The 23,691-nt window shown below is 35.9% G+C and overlaps 1 protein-coding gene and 1 long non-coding RNA gene across 2 annotated transcripts in view; one reads left to right on the top strand and one right to left on the bottom strand.

Moving 5' to 3' along the window:
- Positions 1-13,814, bottom strand: part of LOC103998395 (uncharacterized) — a 15,019-nt gene extending 1,205 nt beyond the window's left edge. The window contains exons 1-2 of the mRNA XM_009419856.3: positions 13,489-13,814; positions 12,174-12,322 (exon numbers count right to left, since the gene is read on the bottom strand). Of these exons, the coding sequence (XP_009418131.1) occupies positions 12,174-12,322; positions 13,489-13,674 (335 nt within the window). The 5' untranslated portion in view covers positions 13,675-13,814. The remainder of the gene's footprint in view (positions 1-12,173; positions 12,323-13,488) is intronic.
- A 226-nt stretch (positions 13,815-14,040) lies between these two features.
- On the top strand, positions 14,041-22,691 carry LOC135593397 (uncharacterized). Its single transcript, XR_010479567.1, has 2 exons — positions 14,041-15,496; positions 22,389-22,691. It is a non-coding gene; the product is annotated as an uncharacterized LOC135593397 (long non-coding RNA).
- Positions 22,692-23,691: the final 1,000 nt, after the last annotated feature.

A 23,691-nucleotide genomic window follows, 5' to 3' on the forward strand; every position in this document is an offset into this window, starting at 1 on the left:
AACATGAATCTTAGCTTAAGCCCCCATATTAAGTTATTAAGATAAAAAATAAGGGTTCAGATTTATCTGATTTTGAAGAGATTAACTGCTGTATATCTATTTGAATGTTCTTGAGAACAACTTGTACTTTAATAAAGTTTCGAATATATAAGAGATTTGAATGGGAGGGAGAAGATTTGGGAAGAGGGTTGACATGAGAGAAGGGAAAAAGAGATAGAAGTGAAAAGAGGGCTTATCAGCAATCTTTTACATCCCCAAGGAGACCTCAAGGGGTCTCTTTGTGGTCTAAAGACATGCAGGTAAGCTTGACACCTTACACGCATACAGATCGCTCAGCACCGGTCTGAGTGAAACAGCAAACTATGTTTCAAATTTGATAAAAGTAAAACTGAGAAAAAATTGGCAATTTCGATTTTTTTAAGGTTACACTTAGAAATTAATAAAACGATTATGGAGTTCTGAATTTATTTTTTCATGAATCAGATATGTATCAGTAACCATATTCTTTACATTATTTTTTCATTTAATTGTTATCATTATTTATATTTTTATCATGAATCGTATTTTTTTTCTTTTGATGGAAACTTTTTTAAGCTTGGCTTTTTGTGGTGATGCGAATCACAATGTTTTATCTCTTATTCCACCAAAAGAAATACTTTTTTCTGCCCATTACTTCCCCAACTAAATTAGGATTTGAAGCAATTGGAGAACGGTATGTCCCACAGGGAACCTCCTAGTGAGGACCCACACTGCCTTTCTGATTGCCTCCCATTCTCAATGGCAGGAAAAGAAGTGGGTAAGAAGGCATTTTTGTCTCATCAGTCATCCATAGCACAAGGTATACATGGGAACGGCAATTTGGTAAGACAAATAAAGGTCAGCCACAAAAGTTTCCTTAATACAACTTTGCATAGGCACACAACACTCCTTTAAGAAACCAAACCAAGTCAACATGATGATCATGGATCAGAAGAATTCGATATAGGCAACATCAGGTTACGCACAGACCTAATTTTGTATCATGCATTTCTTACTGTGCCAGATTCTGATCAGAGACCAGAAAAGCTCAACATGAAAAAAGAACACAAAGTGAGTCATTTTCTCAGTTCATTGTTCTGGTCAGACATGTATGCCAGCACTGCTTGAAGCCTCTCAGCACAATCTGTCTCAAAATAATATCTTTTCTAGAGAAGCATGATGTTTATTGCCATATGATTCCTAAATGCTGCTAAATGCATAGATTCTCTCAATCCACCATTCAGGATATGTCCATTCTCACCTATTTCTAATCTAGACCATGAGCCTTTCTCACGGATTATAAAAGCACCAACTAGGCATGGTCAGTCAAATATGATTATCGATGTGAGAAGAGGTGGTAGATCACCTAAAAATTGGTATCAAAACGCAGATGATGGCTCTTAATTTAACTAGTGATATTGCCCTCAACAGCAAGGAAAATGATCCATGCAGCCAAATCAAATTAACTAATGATTTGTAATTCATCTAGATGAGCCTTTCTCATGGATTATAGAAGCACCAGCTAGGCATGGTCAGTCAAATATAATTATTGATGTGAGAAGAGGCAGTAGATCACCTAAAAATTGGTATCAGAACACAGATGATGGCTCTTAATCTAACTAGTGATATTGCCCTCAACAGCAAGGAAAATGATCCATGCAGCAGAATCGAAGTAACTTATGATTTGTAATTCATCTAGATGATTATGAAACTAAAATGTTATATTCCACGAGCACCCAATTGTCTCTTCCTTACAATTTTAAAATTTATAGGTCCTTAAGTGCTAACTTGAACTTTAGCTCTCTAGAACCAAGAAGCATTTATGATTCATGACAGACATTTTGTTCCACTAACAAAATTTATCAAAAAATTAATGAGACATTAAAGTTCAAGAAAGCCTGAATGACGAGAATCATGACTACCAAGGAAATATCAGCTAACAATCATAGCTGTTCGATTATAATGTTCACCTCTGCACAAAAGTATTTTATTTTTTAGTGAGGATCTGGCTATTAGTTTCTTCTTATTTACATAACAAACATGTAAAAGCTAATGAAAACCAACTAATCTGTTGCCTTCACCTACATGATACCAAAAATTTTCACTATTTTAACAAGCATGAAATTCTACAAAGTCTTACCTTATAAGAATAAGAAAACTATAAAGTAAAGAATAGCCCTCATCCAACACATTTTAAAACTAAAAAGGTGAGATGGTTCAGCAGAGTCCAGGTACTATTTACAGCTTTTGTAATATATACAGAAAGTAGACCAAGCAGTAACAATCATCAATAATGGCAACATCCATTCTATGTATTATTTAAATGTTTGATTGTTGCAAGATTATTGGCCCTTTTGTGAGCTTGGTATTCATCATTGAATAATGCAGTGGAAAAACCGATGACCCGAAAGTTAAACAAACAGGTCAGACTGCATCTTGGGTAGATATCTCAATTGTCAGCGTCATAAAATCTTCACAAACAGTTTGGTGAGTGAAAAAGTAATAACCTATATTACCATCAAAGCTAATTTGTGTGAAGATTAAGAAAAAATTAGACACATATATAGATATACAATATCAAGCTTGGCCATCATATCTGCATAAACATTGAATCTAGATAATCCCCAATCATGAACGAGTCAGAACGAAGGCATATTTCATAATCTGATTTATATTTAACAAGCATGAATCCTTCACTTCAAACATTTGGGACCTCATAATTCCTCATTACCAAATACTTGTAATCCTCTCAAGCATGATACTTTCCAAGGCCCAACTGAATGTATTCAGTCATCTTCTGGTAGAACGAATGAACTTTGGTACTAGAAAGCTTATTCAAAAACACATTCTTCTTAAGGGAAATTATTGGTTCTGTATAAAAACAGGCAAATACATCATCAAACCTGTTATTCTTCCATATAGGTTTTAATATATTTATGATTCATCAATCAACCTCAACCGATCAATAGTTTATTCCTCCATTGTTCCCATTCTCTTTTACTGAGAGTATGTGTCATACCAATCCAAAAACTATAACATATAATTCCTACAGGAAGAGTGTAAGATGTTCAACAACACCATGAAACAAATGACATATGCAGTTGGCAGATTTAAATTAAATTGTTTAATATAATTGGTAACTATTATTTACTTAATGGCCGTAGTTTTCCAATATAGTGAAAGTTATACTCTACATTATCAACAATAGAGAAGTCACCATAGCAACTGCAAATCCTAACATTTAAAACCAGATGTTAACAAAAGGACTTGGATGACAATTGCCTAACTACAAGTGCATTGATTGGATGACAATTGCCTAACTACAAGAGCATTGAACATATGCTTCTATTAAGGACAAGTCAAGCCTTCCCTAACAAGGCCAAAGAGAAGGTCCTGCATATTAAAGAAATTGGAATAACTCTACTTGGTGCATGTGTGTCACACATGAGGATAAGGAATAAACAATCATTCATTAGCTTATTTTTGCCTTTTCTATGAGTATTGCCCCCTATGTCAAGGATTATTGTTTTCCCTGTAGTCTAAAGGGAATTTTGAAGGTTCATGAATCATGAGGTTGAGCTACAACGATAGAGGTCTTTTGCTCATTAAGTGGCATTTTGGGTTTTCCCTTTTTAGACCCATTATTTGGGAAAAATGGCTTGCTACTGATGTCATTTGTTATTGCAGTAGGCAAGTTCCACTCCAAAAAGTTACTTGGAGAGGTGCCATTTGTGAGGACTAACATCAAAGAAAATAGATTCCGAATTTTGTTATATGTTTGATGGAGTCTTCTTGATTTTAGTAGTGTCCCATAGCCAACTCCATGTGGGAAAATAAAGTCATACCAGGTTGAGCTTCAGAATACTCATTAGAGGCCCATATGACAATCAGGTCACAGGCTAAGCTCAGCGTTCTTCAGCATATCAGCTTAACAGCTATCAAATGTGAATATTATAAATTAGCAATTTCACATTACAACATGGACACTGAAGTCCCATACCTTAACAATGGTGCAAATGGCAGATCAACAACTAAGGTTCAACTTAAATTTAATGAGCATTTCATATCTAAGAAAATTGAGAAACTTGATTATTTATGGTGTACGATAATTTCTTCCTTCAAAAACTTCAATTTTGATGTCCACTTCTGGAGTCAAGTTCAAGATAATAATTTCAGAAATATCAATCCAATCATCAGTCAAATACTAAGGATCATGGAAGACATGGCAATATCAAACCGGACTTATCATGCATTGGTCCATCCATTGATCAGCTTTGTCTGGGTACTGCAATGAGGTTGGTATAATTTTCAAAAAGCCAATTGAGACCCAGTGTGGAGATAGTATCACTTGTTTCTGCCCTAAAGCCAATTCATCCTACCCCAGAAAATAGATCCTAGTAGTTTCATATAGATATAACTAGTCATATTGCAAACTTCTCCATATAGGCAATTCATATTGGGACAATAAAGGAAAAACTCAAAATAGTTAATTTTTACATGAACAATGGATGGTAGTATATTTATTGACTAGCTATACATGGTCAATTTTTAATAACACTGCCAATGTTGGTATCAAACCCAAATGAACAGATAGAGGGTTGTATTAGGTCACTTACAAATAGCACAAAATTTACTGTGTAAGATATTATGAACATTGATCCCAATCCAATTTCAGTATACAACTAGGCCATTAATAGAAGTGATGCGAAGTACCTTCACCGCCAAAGTGTCCTGAATTGTAAAAGGTGGATAAGGAGGTTGCTCAGAAGTGGCCCATCACATCGATACTTGAATGTGCAAATGTGGTGCAAAGTAGACAAAGATTATCTTATTGTTTGAGACCAATGCAAGTAAAAAAGTTAATCCAAAAATAGAGAATTAGGTTAGTAACTTAAAATGTGGGAATACTATCAGGAAAAGGGCTAGAATTGGTAGACACTATGATTAGAAGAAGAATAAATATTATTTGCTTACAAGAGACTAAGTGGGTAGGAGAAAAATAAAGAGATTGACAATACTAGATTTAAAATTTGGTATACTAAAAAAAATTATGCACAGAAATAGTGTAAGAATTATTGTTCATAAGGATCTTCTGAACAATATTGTAGATGTGAAAAAATTTAGAGATAGAATTATGGTTCTAAAATTTGTCTTGGGAGAAGAGGTCTTAATGTTATAAGACATAAGTGCTTATGCCCTTAAGTTAGACTAGATGATTATACTAAAATGAGTTTTAGAAAACTTAGATGATATCATTTAGGAAACATCTATAATTGAAAAACTTATAATTGGAAGATATTTGAATGGTCATATTATCAAAAATGTATGGTGAATTTTAAGGGATGCATGGGGCTTTCCTTATGGGAGAGAAATAAAGAGGGTGGTATGATTTTTTATTTTGCTCATTTGTTTAATCTCATAATTGCAGATATTTAATTCGAGAATAGAGATAATATTTGATTACTTATAAAAGTGGTCATAACTATAGTTCATTTGACTTTTTTTCACACTAGAAAGTTATATAAAGTTATATATAAGAATTGTAAGGTTATACTCGGTGAAAGCTTGACAAATCAACATAGATTGATGGTGTTAGACATTTGTTGTAGAAAATGGTTGAAAAAAAAATATAGTAAACAAATTTACTAGGATTAAATGGTGAAAATATAAAGATAATAATGCAAGGATTTTTAAGGATAGGAGGGAAAGGGAGGCAGCTTGGAACTTAGATTATTTGGCTTACGATGGCAATATGATTAGTAGCTTAACTAAGATTCTTAATCTCGTACAGTACTAGTGTACCGAGATTTTCTCGGTACAGTATGATACACTGTACTGAGCGGTATGCCTAAAATAGACATAAAACCCTCCGAAAATATCTGAAAATAGAAAAAAAGTTAGGATATGATTTTTTAAGTTAGAAATAAATATATTTAGTATAGTTTTAACAAAACTAATGTAAATTAGGTAAGAATAGTGCCACATATTTTTTTCGGGCTTTGAGGAGAGTGCAAGGTTCGCAATTTCGATCCATTCTAGATCGTCCTTCCATTAATATTGAATTATCTACAGAAAATTTATTTGAATTGTTAGATTATTTTGTATACAACTTAAATTTTAAGATTCAAATAAATTAAATAATCATATGTGTAGATATACCTGATTCTACTACCAAAACGAATGACAAGCCTCCATCGATGGTGGATCGGGATCCTCGATCCTATGTATCTTATCAATATAATATATTTGTCGGATCCAATCCTGAAATTGATCTCACGATATAGTGTATTGATATACCGTATGTCATTAGCGCATTAATGTGGTGATGGTCATAGGTTGATCGTCATGAATCATGTATCCGAGGCGGCTCCTAAGGCATGTATTGGTGAATGTCAGAACTTCTACTTTCACTACTGATTTGTTACTCCATATTATACTGTTGCTCGGAGAAGTATGACCAACTATTACCATATTATCGCTGGCCATAAGATTCTTCATAATACGACGGTTGTAAATACGATAAGCTTTGTTTTGTGTCTATGTCGTGTAAGCTCTATCGCATCTGCTCAAAATCACCCACTGGCTTCCCCTTCCCTTTCCATACATAAACTTGACCAGTATCTCGTTGAGTATCGGTCAAAAGTATCTTATCGAGTATCTTATCGAAATTGATCGGTACCGGCTGGTACAGGTCAGTAATGATCAAAATCGATCGGTACAAGTCAGTAACGGTTGAAATTTCGATCATTACTACCCGGTACAACTCCGTATCACCCAATATGGGGCCAAATTCCTACTACCGCCTGGTAGCGAGCAGTCCGCATGTCGATCTGCTAGCGGACCGATACGTACCGGGCGATACGATACAGTATTGCAAACCCTGAGTTTAACAAAGATATTCTTAGTAAACCGAAAGGCAAGATAAATTTGGTGGGGGCATGAGAAAGTTTAAAACCAATTATTAATAAAAAAAATCATGCTTTAAAGATTGATAAAATTATAAAAATAAGAAGAAATTTTAAAGAATATCTATAAAAGGAGGCTAAAAGTACTATTAGTATAGCAACTAGTGTTTTTAAAATTGATAGGCGTCTAAAAGCACCAAGGTCCCAAAATGCCCAAGACGCTAGGCGCTCACCTAGTCGCCAGCCCAAGCGAAGCGAGACGCTATGAAATATTAAAATATTAAAAATATGTAATACAATTGATACATATGATATATAAATAAAAATAAAACATTAAATGGAAAAGATCTAAAGTACCAAGTCATATTATGCATCTTTTAATAACAAAAATATCAAATGACTCAAAACAATAAAGCTTTATATCAAATTCAATCATCATCATAATCAACATTATCATTCTCAAACTTATCATCTTTCTCTTTCTCTTATCCATCTTTATCAAAATATGTTTCCTCCTCTTTAACAATAGCAGAAGATGAACTTAAGGCTTTTACACTCATTTTTGTCTTCGTCATCTGTCTTGTATATGTCTATAATTCTTCAACACATTAGGCTCTCATCGCAAATCCCTATATCAAGCTGTCATCTTCAAATACAAGCTCATCTTTAGCATCTCGCAAGTTTGCATCCATTTTCCCCACCAACTATTTACTTGAATTATCACTATCTTGTAATGAGATTAAATCAATATTATTTCACAAATTATGATGAACCTTCAATGCTTGATTATACTTTGTATAAACCAGATCATATAATTATTAATGCTCTAATTGATTTTTTTCTCTTTGTGTGAATTTGCTAAGTCATATGAATTAAAAATATATCAATACATCTGTCTAAAAAAGAATAGATTAATTGAAACCAAAATATTTTATGATTCTTACATGCTAAAAAAGACTCCAGTTTCGCTCATAACTCATAGCATTATAAGTCAAATTAAGAATTTTAATTACCAATTGCTACAAGTTCGAGGTAGAATTTTCAAATAGACTCCACAATTTAGCTACAAAATTTAACTTTATTATTAATAATAACATACTATACATAAAATTAATTATATATATTTATAAATACCTAGGGATGTAGTTGTCCTAAATCGAACTACCATAGGAATTCCAAAAAGACCATCGACACTCATATATAAAGATAATTCGCATATGATCTTATCTTATGCCTTAAGCTTGGAACCAATCTTGCAATACACTTGTATAACCCATGTATAACTTTTGCATCAAACTCAATAAAGGTATTCTTATAAAAGAATTCTAGGTTTAAATAATATCCTGTTGTATGTAATGAACAATAAAGTTGACAATCTCATCTTTCCATCAAAAGACTTTGAATCGTTTCCTTTGCTTTATCCGAAACTTCATAAATATATCTCATTATAGACTTCTTTTCATTATCTACCAACCGAAGGACTTAAAAAAGAGGGCCCATTACCTTTAATGTATAAACTATAAGATTCCAAAAGGACGACATTAATATGATATCATTAACCCTCTTGTCTTTCCCTTCTTTTGCCCATTTTCTTGTCACTCATTTCTTTGAGATAAACATATTTCTTAGATTGTATTTTTAACGATGCATGCTCTATAATATCAAGAAGGAAATAGCAAATCAGATGACACCATATCTCACCAATTCATTGTTATCTGTGAATTCTCTCATCATATTGAAAGCCTCAATATGATTATAGAGAAATCCAACGACAAAGATTGTCATTTCTAAAGTCTTTTTGATATCAAAAATATTTCCAATATCCTCCACGAGTAGATTAATACAATGTCCCATGCATGAAGTTTAATACAGGTGTTGTTTTTTTGCTTCAAGTATTTACCTAAGACAAAGGATAACAAAATTGATAAGACTAAGGAGTCACATAGTTCTTCCATTCAAATTGGAGACAAAGTAATTAAAATGTTAAAAAATTTAAAAGATAAATCTTACCAGCTAACACATAGTTACTTCTATTGTCGATTATAACTTGGACGATATTCTGTTCACCAATTTCTTCTACAAACTTGTCAAGCAACTTACAAATCTTTTCTTTATATTTCATAAAAAAAGATGCATCTATTAACTTCACAAACATGATTCTTAAAGAATAGTTAACCATAAATTAATTATACTCCTATATCTCCTATCGGTCTAAGCATATAACAAAATAAAGCAACCATGCCTTACCCATGTTTCCTTATGGTCCTTCAATAAGTCATTTGTATAATCCAACTTTTTCTTCAGTAATAAAACTAGTAACTTATAATAACTTGATGGTTTTAATCTCTCACCATATCTTCCAACTATCAATCATCTCTTTAAAACTATCCAAATGACAAGCATTAAGGGGAAGTCAAACTTGATAGAAGAAGAGAGCAATGTACTAAATTATTTTTCCCCTTAGTTCCTTATCAAAAACATCACTTATATTTGTTTGTCTTAAGTTTGCTCTTGTTTAACCTTGTTGCTTCTATGATCCTTATATATATATATATATATATATATATATATATATATATATATATATATATATATATATATATATATATATATATATATATATATATATATATATATATATATATATATATATATATATATATATATATATATAAGTTTATCGATCCCTTTTTACCCTTCTTAACAATCATAGCTTCTTTTCCTTTTTTGTCATATACTCTTTTTCCATTGGCATTAGCACTTTCTAAATATTCTTCTTCTTCTTCATCTCTAATATGTTGAACATTATTCTCAAGTAAAATCCTATAAGATTCAATCTTTTGTGTGCTCTTTTAGTCATATAAGCTACCAACTCTTCTTTTACAGTGAACATTTTTTACATTCTGATGAATTCTTTAAGTTCCCTACTTGATATTGTTTTGCACGGAAAATGTCGACTCTAGTAGTCATATCACAAAAGATGCAAGTAACTGCATTAAGATCTTTAGGATCCGTTAGATAATTGTATTTCCAAACAGGATCCTTTCTTAATTTTTTTATGATTTTTTTTTAATTGCTTTGTACACTTGCTATTAATCCTGAAACCCTAATAATAGTTCTAAATAAATAGAGATTAACAATGCTAAATAAAGAAATAATAATTCTAAATAGCAATTAACAATGCTAAATAAAAATTAGTTTTAAATAAATCAATAGTTCTAACTTCTAAGGATTAATATCAATTTTAGTTTATTACATAGTAACAGTAGTTAACACTTAACAATAGTTTTAATATCAGTTAAAGAATAATAATTCACTATTAACAGTATTTAATCCACTATCAACGGCAGTCATAATAGTAGAGGGGGAGGAATCACCGACGGTGGAACGTGGGGAAGGAGAGAGTGGCGATGATGGAGGAACCTTCGGACGACGACAGTAGTGATGGAGGAAGCTTTAGATGTGTCCGTCGGTGGTGGAGGAAGTTATAGTGCTATCACTTTACGGTGGAAGAAGCTGTACATAGAAGCAACGATAGCGAAAGAAACTATGCACGAAAGCTACAACAATGGGACCTTTGAACATGTCTGTTAACAACAAAGGAAGTGTCGGACTTGTACGTCGGCGATGGAGGCAACGACTGCGCACAAAGGCAGCAACGGGACTAGAGGTGAGTTAGGCAAGCGAATATTTAGGGTTTATAGGTCGAGGGTCGCGCAAGAGGGGGGTTTGCTGTTTTGCTCAGTTGTTTTGATTGGATAAACTAAGTTACTGTTTAACCGATATAGAGTAGACCATCTGGTTCAATTGCTCATCTTCAATCGTGCGGTTGGCCAAGGCACCCGACGCTGGGTTCACACGAACGCCTAGGCGACACTTCATTAAAATGCATTGCTCGACAACTATTTGAGGCACTCGAGCGAGCCTAAGCAACACTTTATTTAAGCGCATCGCCCGACAACTGTTCGAAGTTGCTAGAAAAGATATGAAAAGAAATAATTTTATTTATGAACAACTAGGTATTGCTTCAGTAGAGGATAAAATAAGAGAAAATTGTTTAAATTAGTATCAGCATGTGCTAAAAAGATTTCAGGATACGATAGTCAGAAGAGATGAAATAATTAATATTTATGATGTGAGAAGAGATAGAGGAAGACCTAAAATAGTTTCAATAGAAACTTTAAATAAAGAATTAAGTACTTTTAACTTAACTAAATATATAATTTTTTATAGGTCTCGATAGCGATAAAAGATCTATACAGCTAACCCTAAATATTTGAGACTTATGACTTGGTTGTTATTGTTGTAGAACTAAACCTAAAAATATAAGATAGATAGCAAGATATAGTGAGGTTGGATGGGCAGAGGCTCCATTAAGTGAAAGAGGTATCATGTATCAATTATACAATAAAATGAAGAGATTAATGAAGATATTATTTATATATTAATAAAAATATTATTTATAGAGTAAAAAATAATTAAAAATTAAGGATTATTAGGAATCTTATGTACTCATAAGATACCGTTGAGATTAAAAAAAATTATAAAACAATTATTAGATTAGCTATGTTTTATGAATTTGGCTATTGGATAATTAAAACACAACATATACAAAAATTTTATATTATTGAGATGAGAATGTAGAGGTGCATGTGTGGAGTTATTAGACCAGATAGAAAAAAATTTTCATTAGTGAATAATTAGATATTGCTTTGATAGGTAATATAATGAGGAAAAATAGTTTAAGATAGTATGAATATGTACTCAGGAGACTTGCACACTTAAAAGAGGTGAAATGATTAGTATGAGAATAGATTGAGCAAGACCTAATAAGAAGACCTTAATAGAAATTATAAATTATGATCTAAATACTCTTTACTTAACTAAACAGATCTTAATGATGACAAAAACACCTATGTAGCCATTGGGACTTTATAGCTTTTCTTTTGTTGTTGTTTGCTTACTAATGTATAAAAGTGCTTACTAATGTATAAAAGACCTAATAAGAAGATCTTAATAGAAATTATAAATTATGATCTAAATATTCTTAACTTAACTAAACAGATCTTAATGATGACAAAAAAACCTATGTAGCCATTGGGACTTTATAGCTTTGCTTTTGTTGTTGTTTGCTTACTAATGTATAAAAGTGCAACCGACTATATGAGTCCATTGTAAAGCATAATTCCTCATCATCATTCATTTCATAAACTAGCAATCAAATGAGGGCATGATTAGCAGCATACTTACAAAACCACAGGGACTACAGTCAAAAACTTCCTATTACGTGTGAGTTGCTTGCCATTGTCAATCTGTTCCCACCAAGTCAAGTTATTGTAGATACCTTGGTCATCAGAAAAGGGTGTTCCCTTCTTCCAATGAAAGAAGTGATAGGTAATCTGAAAGAAAACAAATCATGAAGCATAATAAGGATTTATGAGATGAAAAACCAATCAATATGTTGAACCATTAACAATGAAAGAAGTGATAGGTTATCTGAAAAACAACAAATGATGGAGTATATTAAGGATTTATAAGAGAAAAAACAATCAATATGTCGAACCATTGACTGCCATTAATAGAAATGTGAGGTGGAATAGTATTTAGTCTTGCATTTCTCACAAAAAAAGAGAAGCTCTGTAACTGAATCAGGCATAATACCGAAGAAGACTCTATGAGATAATCAAATTTGACATTATCTTAGACAATCATTTAATTCTAGACAAAAATGGTAGAACACTCTGTAAGTATTAAACCAAATAAGACAGTTAAAATCCAAAAAATAAGCCAAGTCCGTAATATACAAAAAATATTAAAAACTTAAAATGAAACACAAATGATATTTCACACTAAAGCCCTTGAGCTTAATCTCTGAAGTAGAATCACATCTTTATAAAAATGTTACCAAGAGTACGAAAAGTTAGTGTTAGTAATCCTTGAAAATCATTGTCTTTTTCACCGTTTGCTTTGTTTTGCAAAGTTATATAACTTTTCCAATTAATCATGCACAAGCAGCTCAATTAGAAAGCCAAATACTCCTCCAGGTATAACTCAGATGGCCTAGAACTTCTTTTCCTTCTTACACTTATAAGATCAAAGCTAACTCTATCGTGCAAAAGCTATTGCTTTGAGCTTTTAATAATCATCCTTATGCTCCCAAATTGATTAGCAAAAAAGGGAGGATCTCAAGCAAAGCCGATAAGCATCAAATACGGCATTTTTTCCCTTTGTAAATCTTTCCAAAGCCCAAAAAAGCCGAAGTTTTTGTGTTGCATAATCTGCTCCGATAGGGAAATCACTGGTTGTAGTCGCAATTATCACACGAATAAAACCATAAAAAGAAATCCTTGGATTCTCCGAATGACGATTCCAAACCTAGGACGAGAAACCCAAATTCAACGTCCAAGGGAGACGCTCAATTTTCGGAACACAAAACCCAATTAAAACACAGGACTCAACAATTAATTCAAAATTATTATCAAAATCACAACTTCCGTTCTCCTGGTCGCCAAGCAACGATCACCAGATATATTTAACTCCTGAAACGAGGATAGAGAGGTCATACGGCAAAGTGGACAAGATTGACGACAGTCCATGCCGTCCCGGGGTTGCAGCCGAAGACGGAGAGGACGAGAAGCCAGGAGAAGAATAGGATAAGGATGTAGGTAGTCCAAACTCCAGGGTACATGAACCACTCCGTGTTCTTGTTCAGATCCGCCGGCGGCACCGCCTCCACGTAGAGCTTCGCCATCTACCGTAGCCGCTACCTCGATCCCTTAACCTCAGGGAATTGGGTTCGAACGAGTAAACTGGAGCGATTTGGATACTTCAAGAGATGTCGCCCGTCGAAGAATTGCAAACCAAGGGGTGGAATCAAGAGGAGACCGTTTCGGATAAGGTAGGGAATAGCGTTTCAACGAAGAGATACAGAGGTCAGAGAGAGAGAGATTATAGGGACGGATTTTCCTGCGACTTAAGTTACGACGATTGTAGTGGAAGCACAAGAAAACGTCGTCGGAAGTAAAATATCCAAAACTTGCAGTAGCTTCGACTGCAGCTCAGCTGGCTCTCGGGATGCAGGGAACACAGTTCCTTTTCACACATGACGTCTGACGGTCTCCCTGACGCCCAGCTCTGCCGGTGAGGCCCCGTCCGCGTGTGTGGTCTGCGAAGAGGAGGGCGGGGGTGGTGCAATCGAGTTCCCTGAGTGAGGCACGCCAGGAAACCCTCTTCCGTCACCTTCGATGGAAGGCAAGCACGGCGCCAATCCAACAAATTTATGAATTTTACGTATTTAATTCATGTTTTTCTTTTTTTTTTTTAATTCTATTTCCTTGGAATCACGGTTACTCCACCACCTCGCCATGCAAAATCTGTGAACATTTGGGTGGGTCATGGATTTGTGATGCTCCTTCACGGATTCCGTTGTTCTCTATTGTTTCATTTTTTTTCTCTCTGTTCTGCTCTCTTTCTTCTATGTTTCCTGGTTTTTTCTTTTTATCTGATTTACACTTTTCTATCTGCTTCTCCTGGCATTGCTATTAACTCTCCGCACACCCTTCGCCATCACCTCCCTGCATCGCCACACGATCGAGCATAAGTTACATAAGCAGAGTATAAATCTCTGAGGTATAAGCAGTGCTTAGTAAATCAACTATGCTTTGATTGAAGCAATGAGTAGGTACAGCCAGCAAGCCCCCTTAGAACTGGAGTCCGGAGCCAATCAGATTGTATTAAGTCATGGAAATCCACGATTGGTAAGAAAAACACTTTCGCCCCCTCTGTTGGATTTTTTCAAGTCCTCGGTTTCGAAGCTTTGGAGTTGTTCCTCTCCCCCCTTTGATCCTCGATCTGGCCCGAGGTTACTTTCTCTTTCGCTTTTCGTCAGAGGAACACGTTGGACGCGTTCTAACCGACGGCCCTTCGACTGGTTCCGGTGCTTAGAACGAGTACCGATTTGGATCTAACTACTGGGTCCTTCAACTGCCGCCGCTTTCTGATGCGTCGGACCTTGTGGATGCATCTCAGCCATCCACGTCTGCCGAGTTGGCCAACCGTGAGTCTTAGGTCTTCGGGTCACCCAGCCTATGACTCATCCTTCCCCGGGCGAGACTGCTCTCACACCTGCATCGGTGTCAAATTTCTCACCGCCGATGACTCAGCCCATGCCATCCACGGCTACTGGGCTAGCCAACAGCGGTCAATCTGAGTCTTCGGTCAGTTGCGTGTGGACTTGGGAACTGCAAGAGAATATTTGATCGCCAATCCAGCTTCTGACCCAGCTGCCAGCTACAACTCCCTCGATGTTGCCTGCGGCTCCCCCCAATAGCTCCAGAAGCCATTCATTCCTGGGCTAAGCTCTCCACCTCCCCTCAGGCCTCGGTCTCATCCTCTCCATCCTGTGGCGATGGCTTTGCAATGGGCCTTTGCTCCTCGGCCACCTATCATGGCCCTATGCTGCGTGGCTTAGAGCCCGATTCCGTTGGCGATGAGATCGTTGATGTTCCACTTCGATATGAGGAATCTGCTGCCTCCAAAACCCCCAATCAACATGCTGGGGAGGCCTTCTCCTTGTATGGAATTCTTTCACCGCTACAGTAGATGGACCATCCCTCCATCCTCGATGCATACATTGCTAGTGTTTGCTTGGTTTGTCATAATTTGGTTTGGGACTCGCTTGCTTCAATTGATTTACATGAGATTCCGTGGTGCATGGTGATTTTAAATGTATTCTCAACCCTTGTGACAGACAAATGGGGCGATTCCCGTTTTGTTAACTGTTGATTGTGCTATGATTGATCTTGGTTTTATTGGGCCTAACTTCACTTGGACTAACGAGGCCTGACCCGTGTCAGTGTTAGATTAGATGGTATTTTCTTGTTGGCTTAACCTATTCAGACCGTGTTCCGTTAGGCATTTAACCAATGTCCTGTGTTATTGTCGATCGTCTCGGGTGGTCAATGGATTAGGAAATAGTTGTTTTATTTTCAGAATTTTTGAATTGAGAATCAAGGATTCCATGATGACATTAGAGCCAACTGGTTGACTCATAATCACCCCACTTGTATCCATCCCTCTAATCTTGTTAAGATCTTGTTGGAATTGGCAGCAGTTTAGTCACTTGGACCAACGGGTTGCTGATGTTCAAATTTTAATTTCTAATTTGGAGTCTAAAGATGCTCCTTGTTGGGCTTGATGACAGTGAAGCTTCTCAGCTCTCCTGTTTGTACAACCAGTTTGATATTATCCATCCTTAGGCAAATCAATTTAAAAGTGATGGCCTTTAAGCCAAAACTAATTCGATCGATTATGGTGATCGCAACACTCAATTATTACTATAATCTGATTACTTTACTTGTAGATGTAGGCAAAACTTTATCCACTCTCTTTGAGTTGGGTCTGCTATCTTTATAGATCTATCTTAGTTAACTTGCATACAGAGTTCTGGACTCAACCTTGTATCTCTGATTTTTGCTCCTTGGAGTGGTGACCTTCGATGCCTGGTATTATTGATGATTCTGCTCATGGCTCCTTGGTTCCTCCCTTTGATCATTTTGAGATTGGCAATCTATTCGTCATTTGGGTTATGAGAGGAGTCTCAGATCTCACGGTCGAATTTTATCATGGATTCGTCCCTTCTATCCTACACAAAACTTTTATCATCTTTATTTCTAAATGTTCCAACCAGTCGGTCATTCCTGAATTACCAAATCCTTTCTAAACATTTGACCAACCGCATGAATGTCTGCTGCCTCAACTCAGTTGATTTTTAATTGACCGATTAGCCTTTCTTAAGTGGCACAAGAGGTTGCATATTTTTTGTTTAGGTCTTAAGAAAGAAACAAAAATCTATATGTTATTATCAAGATTGACCTCGAGAAGACTTATGACCCCATCACTCTTGGTCTACCATCATCAACGCTCTTCAAGTGTTTTAACTTTCTTAATCTTTTTTTTAACTGCATTTTTGAATATGTTTGTGTGATCAACGGTGAGCATTTTGCCAATAAGGGTGACCTTCTCTCCCTATCTTGACATTGTTGTGGCTCAGCTTCTCTCTTTCATGATTCTCGACTTACTCTCTTTTTGTTTTAAACACGAATTGTATTTGTCTCATTTGATGGATATGGACATCTTTATGTGTTTTAAAGCCAAATCAAATACCCTATGCTTCCATTAGTTATATTTTTGAATGATATGAATGGTCTTACCAATCAAAAGATTAACCTTACTAAATCTAATATTTCCTTTCCTTGGTTTATTCGATTCGTGCTCAGATCAAACAAACGTGATGTTTGCAATTTCTTTAACATTACTCGTGTTACTACTTTCCGTTTAAATACTTAGGCACGTGATTCCATTTAATTTCATTGCGTGTTATGATCTACTAGTATTTGTTCATATACAAAAGTTTATTTCTATTTTTATCCCATCAATCAACTGGTATAAGAGTAGAGTTGTGGTGATTTAATTTTTGTATTTGAACATGGAGACTAGTAGTGTTTCTCGCATGATTAGTTTGAATGGAAATAATTGGATGATATGGAAATCAAGAATGGAAAATATCTTATATTGCAAAGATTTGTATGGACCTTTGCATGGGGATAGTGCAAAACCCATAACTATGACAGATGATGAGTGAAAGAGGTTAGATCGAAAAACAATTGGGTTTATTCGACAATGGCTTGATGATAGTGTCTTTCACCATGTTTCTACTAAAATTTCTACAAATTCTCTTTGGAAAAAATTGAAAAGTCTCTATGAAAGAAAAACAGCTAGCAACAAAGCTTTTTTTATCAGAAAACTTATGAACCTAAAATATAGAGAGGGTGCTTCTATTGCTGAGCATTTGAATGAAATGCAGAGTATCAATAACTTGTTATTCTCTATGAAAATGTCTCTTGATGATGAGTTGCAGGCATTATTACTTTTCAGTTCATTACCAGAAAGTTGGGAGACACTAGTGGTTTCCCTTAGTAATTATGTACCAGATTATGTTATGACTATGAGTCAAGTAATAAGCAGTTTGTTGAATGAGGAGTTGAGAAGAAAAAATTCAGCAACATCTCAAAATGATTCACAGACACTTATCTCAGATAATAGAGGAAGGTCAAAGTCTAGAAGCAATTCACGCATGGGTAGAAGCAAGTCAGGATTAAGAAAAGATATTGTTTACTATAACTGTGGTGAGAAAGTACATTACAAGAATCAATGTAAGCCTAAGAAGAACAAGAAAAAGGAAAAAAAAGTGGAGTCTACATAGTCAAAAGATAATATCACAACTATAGTGCAGGGTGGTGATTATTTGATTTTGTCTCTTTTTTATGATATTTTTTCTTATGTGTCAGGATCTTGAGTGGGTGATTGACATAGGTGCTTCTTATCATGCTACACCATGGAGGGAGTTTTTTACTACTTACAGGTCTAAAAATTTTAGTGTTATCAAGATGGGCAACTATGGCATGGCAGACATCATTGGCATGTGTGATATTCATTTAAAGACCAACCTTAGTTGCAAGTTGGTGCTTAAGGATGTGAGGCATGTGGTTGACTTGAGGCTAAATTTAATTTCAGTTGGAAGGCTATATGATGAAGACTATGATAGTAAATTTCACAGAGGGTAATAGAAGCTCGGTAAGGGTTCTCTTATACTGGCTAATAGAAAGAAATGTCATACTTTGTACAGGTTATAGGCCAAAGCTTGTGGTGAACAGTTAAATGCTATAGAGAAAGACTTTAGCATGAAGTTATGGCATAGGCGATTGGGACACATTGTAATATCCCTCACTTTTAAAAATTATTAATAAAGATTTATTTATAAATCAGAGGACCTATATGTAAATATAAAAATTTCAAGGACTAAACTGTTAAGTTACAAAAAAAAATTAAAAATTTCGGTTTTATCCCACCGCCTCCCACGCTCTTTATTTCTCGAGAAACAGAGAGAGGAGCGGTGGGGCGTGGGGAGAAGAAGAGAGGAAGAAGAGGGAGAAGAGAAGAAAAAAAGAAGAGAGGGAAGAGGGAGAGGAAAGAGAGAGAGCTGCAGCAGCTAGGGCTACAGCACCTCTGTTTCGTGTAGGAGGAAACAGAGGAGTTCATGTGTGGGGCGTTGGGGAGGAGAAGGGAAGAAGAGGAGAAGAAGAAGAAGAGGTGGCTGCGGCAAGGGCTGCAGCGAGGAGTTGTGGGGCATTGGGGAGGAGAAAGGAAGAAGAGGAGAAGAAGAAAAGAAGAAGAAGAGGGAAAGAAGAGAGGAGGAAGAAGAGGGAGAAGAGAAGAATAGAAGAAGAAGAAAAAGAGAGGGAAGTGGGAGAGGAGCAAGAGGTGGCAACAGCTAGGGCTACAGCACCTCTGTTTCCTGCAGGCGGAAATAAAGGAGACAAGGTGTGGGGCGTTGGGGAGGAGAAGAAGACGAAGAGGAAAAAGAAGAAGAGAAAAAGAAAAAAAAGAAGGATGGCTGCGGCATGGGCTGCAATGAGAAGGTGTGGGGTGTCGGGTAGGAGAAGGGAAGAAGAGGAGAAGAAGAAGGAGAAGGAGAAGAAGGAGAAGAAGAAGAAGAGGAAGAGAAGAAGTAAAAGCGGGTGAAGAGGCGGCACCTCTGTTTCCTGCAGGAGGAAACAGAGGAGAGGAGGTGCTGTTTGACGGGGAGAAGAAGGGGAGGAAGGAGAAGAAGAGAAGAAGAAGAAAGGAAGGAGAAGGAAGAGGAGAAGGGAAAGAAGTAGCTGCGGCTGCAGCTATGGCAGGGAAAGAGGAAGAGGAAGGAAGAAGGGAAGGAGAGGAAGAAGAGAAGGGGAAGAAGGGGCTGCGGCTGCGGCGATGGCAGCTACAGTTGGAAGAGAAGGAGAGGAAGATGAGCAAGGGAGGAAGAAGAGGCTACGGCCATGGCTGAGGCTGCGACTGCAGCAGTGCAGCTTGGAAAGAAGAGAAGGAAAGGGAGAAGAAGAGAAAGGAAAAGGGAAAAAGAGAGGAAGAGGAGAAGGGGAGGCAGCTGCGGCAGTGGTAGCTACAGCTGGAAGAGAAGGAGAGGAAACAAAGCAGGGGAGGAAGAAGAGGCTACGGCCGTGGCTGTGACTGCGGCTGCGATGTTGGCTACGGTAGCTGCGGCAGTGATGGTGGCTGCAGTAGCTGCTTTTGGGAAAGAGAAAGAAAGGAAAGGGGAAAAAAAGGGGTTGTGGCCGTGATTGCGGCTGCGATGGTGGCGGCTACGTCTGCGGCAGTTGTGTTTGGAAAAGAAAAAGTAGGAACGAGAGAAGGGAGGAAGGAAGTAGTGCAGTGGAAGGGGCTACGGTTGTGACAGCAGCTGCGATTGTGGCTACGTTTGTGGTAGTGGCAGCGGCGATGGTTGCGACAGCTATGTTTGAAAAAGAAAACGAAGGAATGAGAGTAAGAGAGAGCAGGTGACTATGCCTCTATGTTCTGCATGAGTTGTAGTTGTGGAGGAAAAAGAGAAATATGTAGAAAATGAAACAGGAACAGGACATGGAGGAAAAGTAGAAGGATTTGGGCTGACACCTTCTTTGGATCTTCGGATCAAAATCTTTGAAAGGCAAGTGTTCCGATCCTTCCTATTGCAAGCTTTCTAATCTTTCCTATTGCAAGTGTCCTGATCTTTCTTTACTGTAATTTTATCTCTATATTTGCTTTGAATATGAGGAACTTTGAATTGTTCTAGCCTTGCATTTGATATATCTCTTGTTTAACCGTAACAATTCGAATCTGTGCAACTTTTGAGATTATGATCTTTCTACCTTGTTATGGTTATAACTTCATGTATTGACCTTTGATTTAGACAAAACTTATTTGATCAGAATATAGACTCATAAACCTTTCTTTTGATAGCTTATTTTAAGAATTCGGAGTAAGTTTGTCTGCCCAAACTTCTATTTCAAATGAGCCTACAGATTCTGCAAAACAGGGATCGTAATTTCTGACCTTTTGACACTGAGCTGCCTATAAGTCGATGTTGGAAACTCCGATTTGTTCAAAACTAATTTCATTAGAAACTAGACTCGTAGATCTTTCTTTTGATATATGGATTAAAAGATTTGGAGTCCAAACACCTACCCAGTTATCTGTTGAATTCTGCCAAACAAATATTTTGTTCTCCGACCCTTGTTTATCAAATTATTTGTAACTCTCTGTTGGACAGTTCAATTCATATGAAGCTTATTTTATCTAAAAATAGATTTAAATATCTTTCCAATAATATATTTCTGAGTAAATTGGAGCACGATTGATAGTTTGAATCATTTATTCAATGTGTTTTTTGAATTCTGCCAGAAATCGAGCTTTAGTCGATTTCGCATATTCTGGTTTCATTCCTTTGGAAATTGATATCCTTTGGTTCTCTTATTCAATTGAGCTTTATATTATTACTTTGAATTCTTGTATGCTCTTGTCCTTAAAATTATTTGCATTCTTGAAAACTATTGTGTAACGTTTATGCTATATCGTATTGACTCATATAGGCACATGTATATCCCATTGTTCCGCATTTGCTTTCGATATGTGCCTATTCCAGTTTCATTCCTTTGGACATTGAATTCATCTAACCTTCTTATTTGAATTGAGTTATATGTGATTGCTTGGAATCCTTGAATGCTCTTGCTTTTATTTCCTTTCAAATCTGAATACAATTGTAAAAGATTATTGCTTACTTCGTATTGACTCGTAAAGACACGTACGTTTTGTTGTTCCGCGTGTGCTTCCGATATGTGCTATTTATTGTTCATACTGTCCCTTTGTACTCTGGTGTTTGTGGGATATTGTGAACCTTTGCCAGAAATGGTGAAGGGAGTTATACATAGAGCCTGTGATGCTCTATCGGCCCTTATGACTTCACTCGGACGTGAGTGGATGGAGCTCCCAAACGTGGGAGACTTATGTTTGGTGGTCATTTAGAAATAGATGTATCATATTATGTTATGGTCCCACTTCACCTTCTGTATGTTTGATATGGTATCTAGAGCTTTGGTTATGTATTTCTATACATGCTTTGAATAAGAATGAAATGAATGCAACGTCAATTCGACGTTTGAGCTTTTGTTTCGTATTCGTACTTTGAAATACTCCGAAATGGTCCATACGCCATTGATATGTTCCGAAATGTTTTATTTATCATTGATATGCTCTGAAACATTTCATACGCCTTTGATATGCTCCGAAATATTTCATTTGCTATTGTTATGCTTCGAAATGTTCCATATGTAGTTGATATGCTCCGGAACATTTCATACGCTATTGATATGCTCCAATTACTCTATGCTTAATCTGTTATGAACCAAATAGGTTTTGAATGACATGACACATATGATTTTGTATCTAATAATATGGTATCTTGAAAATTCTTATATTTTACTTTGCATTATGATATCTTACTTGTTTGAAATCATTCCTTTTGTTCTGAATATGCTTTGTCACTTGTTGAGCTGTTTTTAGCTCACTCCGTTGTTATATAAAATCTTTCAGGTCAGCTTGTCACTCTTTGAGATGTTTGAATTGGGCTTAGGCAGTAGAGAGCTATTCAGAATTATGGGCAAGTCTTGTTGGTTATTATGTTATTGTTGTGTAAGTATATTTTGTATGTAATGAAATGTTGTCGATGAACCGAAATTGATATACCTTGTAAAAGTGTTAGAAGATCTCTCTTATTTAGAATTTCGGAATGTTAAGTCTAGTTTACGATGATATGGACTTGTGGTAAATGGTTGGAGTTATGATTGTATAAATTACATAGCTTGTGGATTTATAAATGTTGTTCATGTTTGTTAAGTTAGCTTGGGTTACCATAAATATGAATTATCGAGTGATGTGATATATGATTATAAATTGCACAGGTTTTATAGATATGAATTTGAGAGAATATTTTTCAGTGTCCTCAAATGTTAGTTTGGATCCTGGATTAGTTTGTGATGAAAATTTTAATATTATCGATATTTTTGAAGGGTGTGATATACATGAGCGAGAAGGGGCTGCAAGTTCTTTCCAAGAGAAGTATTGTCAGACCTCAAAGGTACACATCTGAACCCTTGTATTGATTATTTGGCTAGTAAACAACATAGAGTTTCATTTGCTAGTCTTGCTTTGTCTAGAAAAATGCATGCCTTAGATCGTGTTTATACAGATGTATGTGGTCCTTTGAGGACAAAAACTTCTAGTGGATCTGTTGATGTTTCTGGTATCAGTGGTGCACTTTATTTTATCACTTTATATAGATGATTTTTCCATGAAAGTTTGGGTCTATACTTTGAAGACCAAAAATCAGGTTATTAATGTCTTCAAAGAGTTTCATGCCAGAGTTGAAAGAGAGACAGAAAGACAATTGAAATACATAAGATCAGATAATGGTGGTGAGTACATAGGATTGTTTAATGATTATTGCAGGTCACATGATATCCAACATGAGATAACAGTTCCTAGTACACCTTAGCATAATGCTATTGTAGAGAGGATGAACCGCACCATTATGGAATAGATCAGATATATGCTTTCACAGACCAAGCTACCTAAAAAGTTTTGGGATGAGGCTTTGAGGACTGCAGTTGATGTTATCAACTTGTCACCATGTACAGCCCTAGATGGTGATGTTACAGAGCATGTATGGTCAGAGAATGATGTTTCCTACAAGCATTTAAGAGTGTTTGGTTGTCATGCATTTACACATATTCCAGATAATGAGAGGTCCAAGCTGGATGGTAAGACTAAAGAATGTATTTTTCTTGGCTACTTACATGATCATTTTGGTTATAGGCTTTGAGATCCAGAAAAATAA

Source organism: Musa acuminata, chromosome BXJ1-9, assembly GCF_036884655.1.
Source record: "Musa acuminata AAA Group cultivar baxijiao chromosome BXJ1-9, Cavendish_Baxijiao_AAA, whole genome shotgun sequence".
In the NCBI taxonomy this organism is placed as follows: Eukaryota; Viridiplantae; Streptophyta; class Magnoliopsida; order Zingiberales; family Musaceae; genus Musa; species Musa acuminata.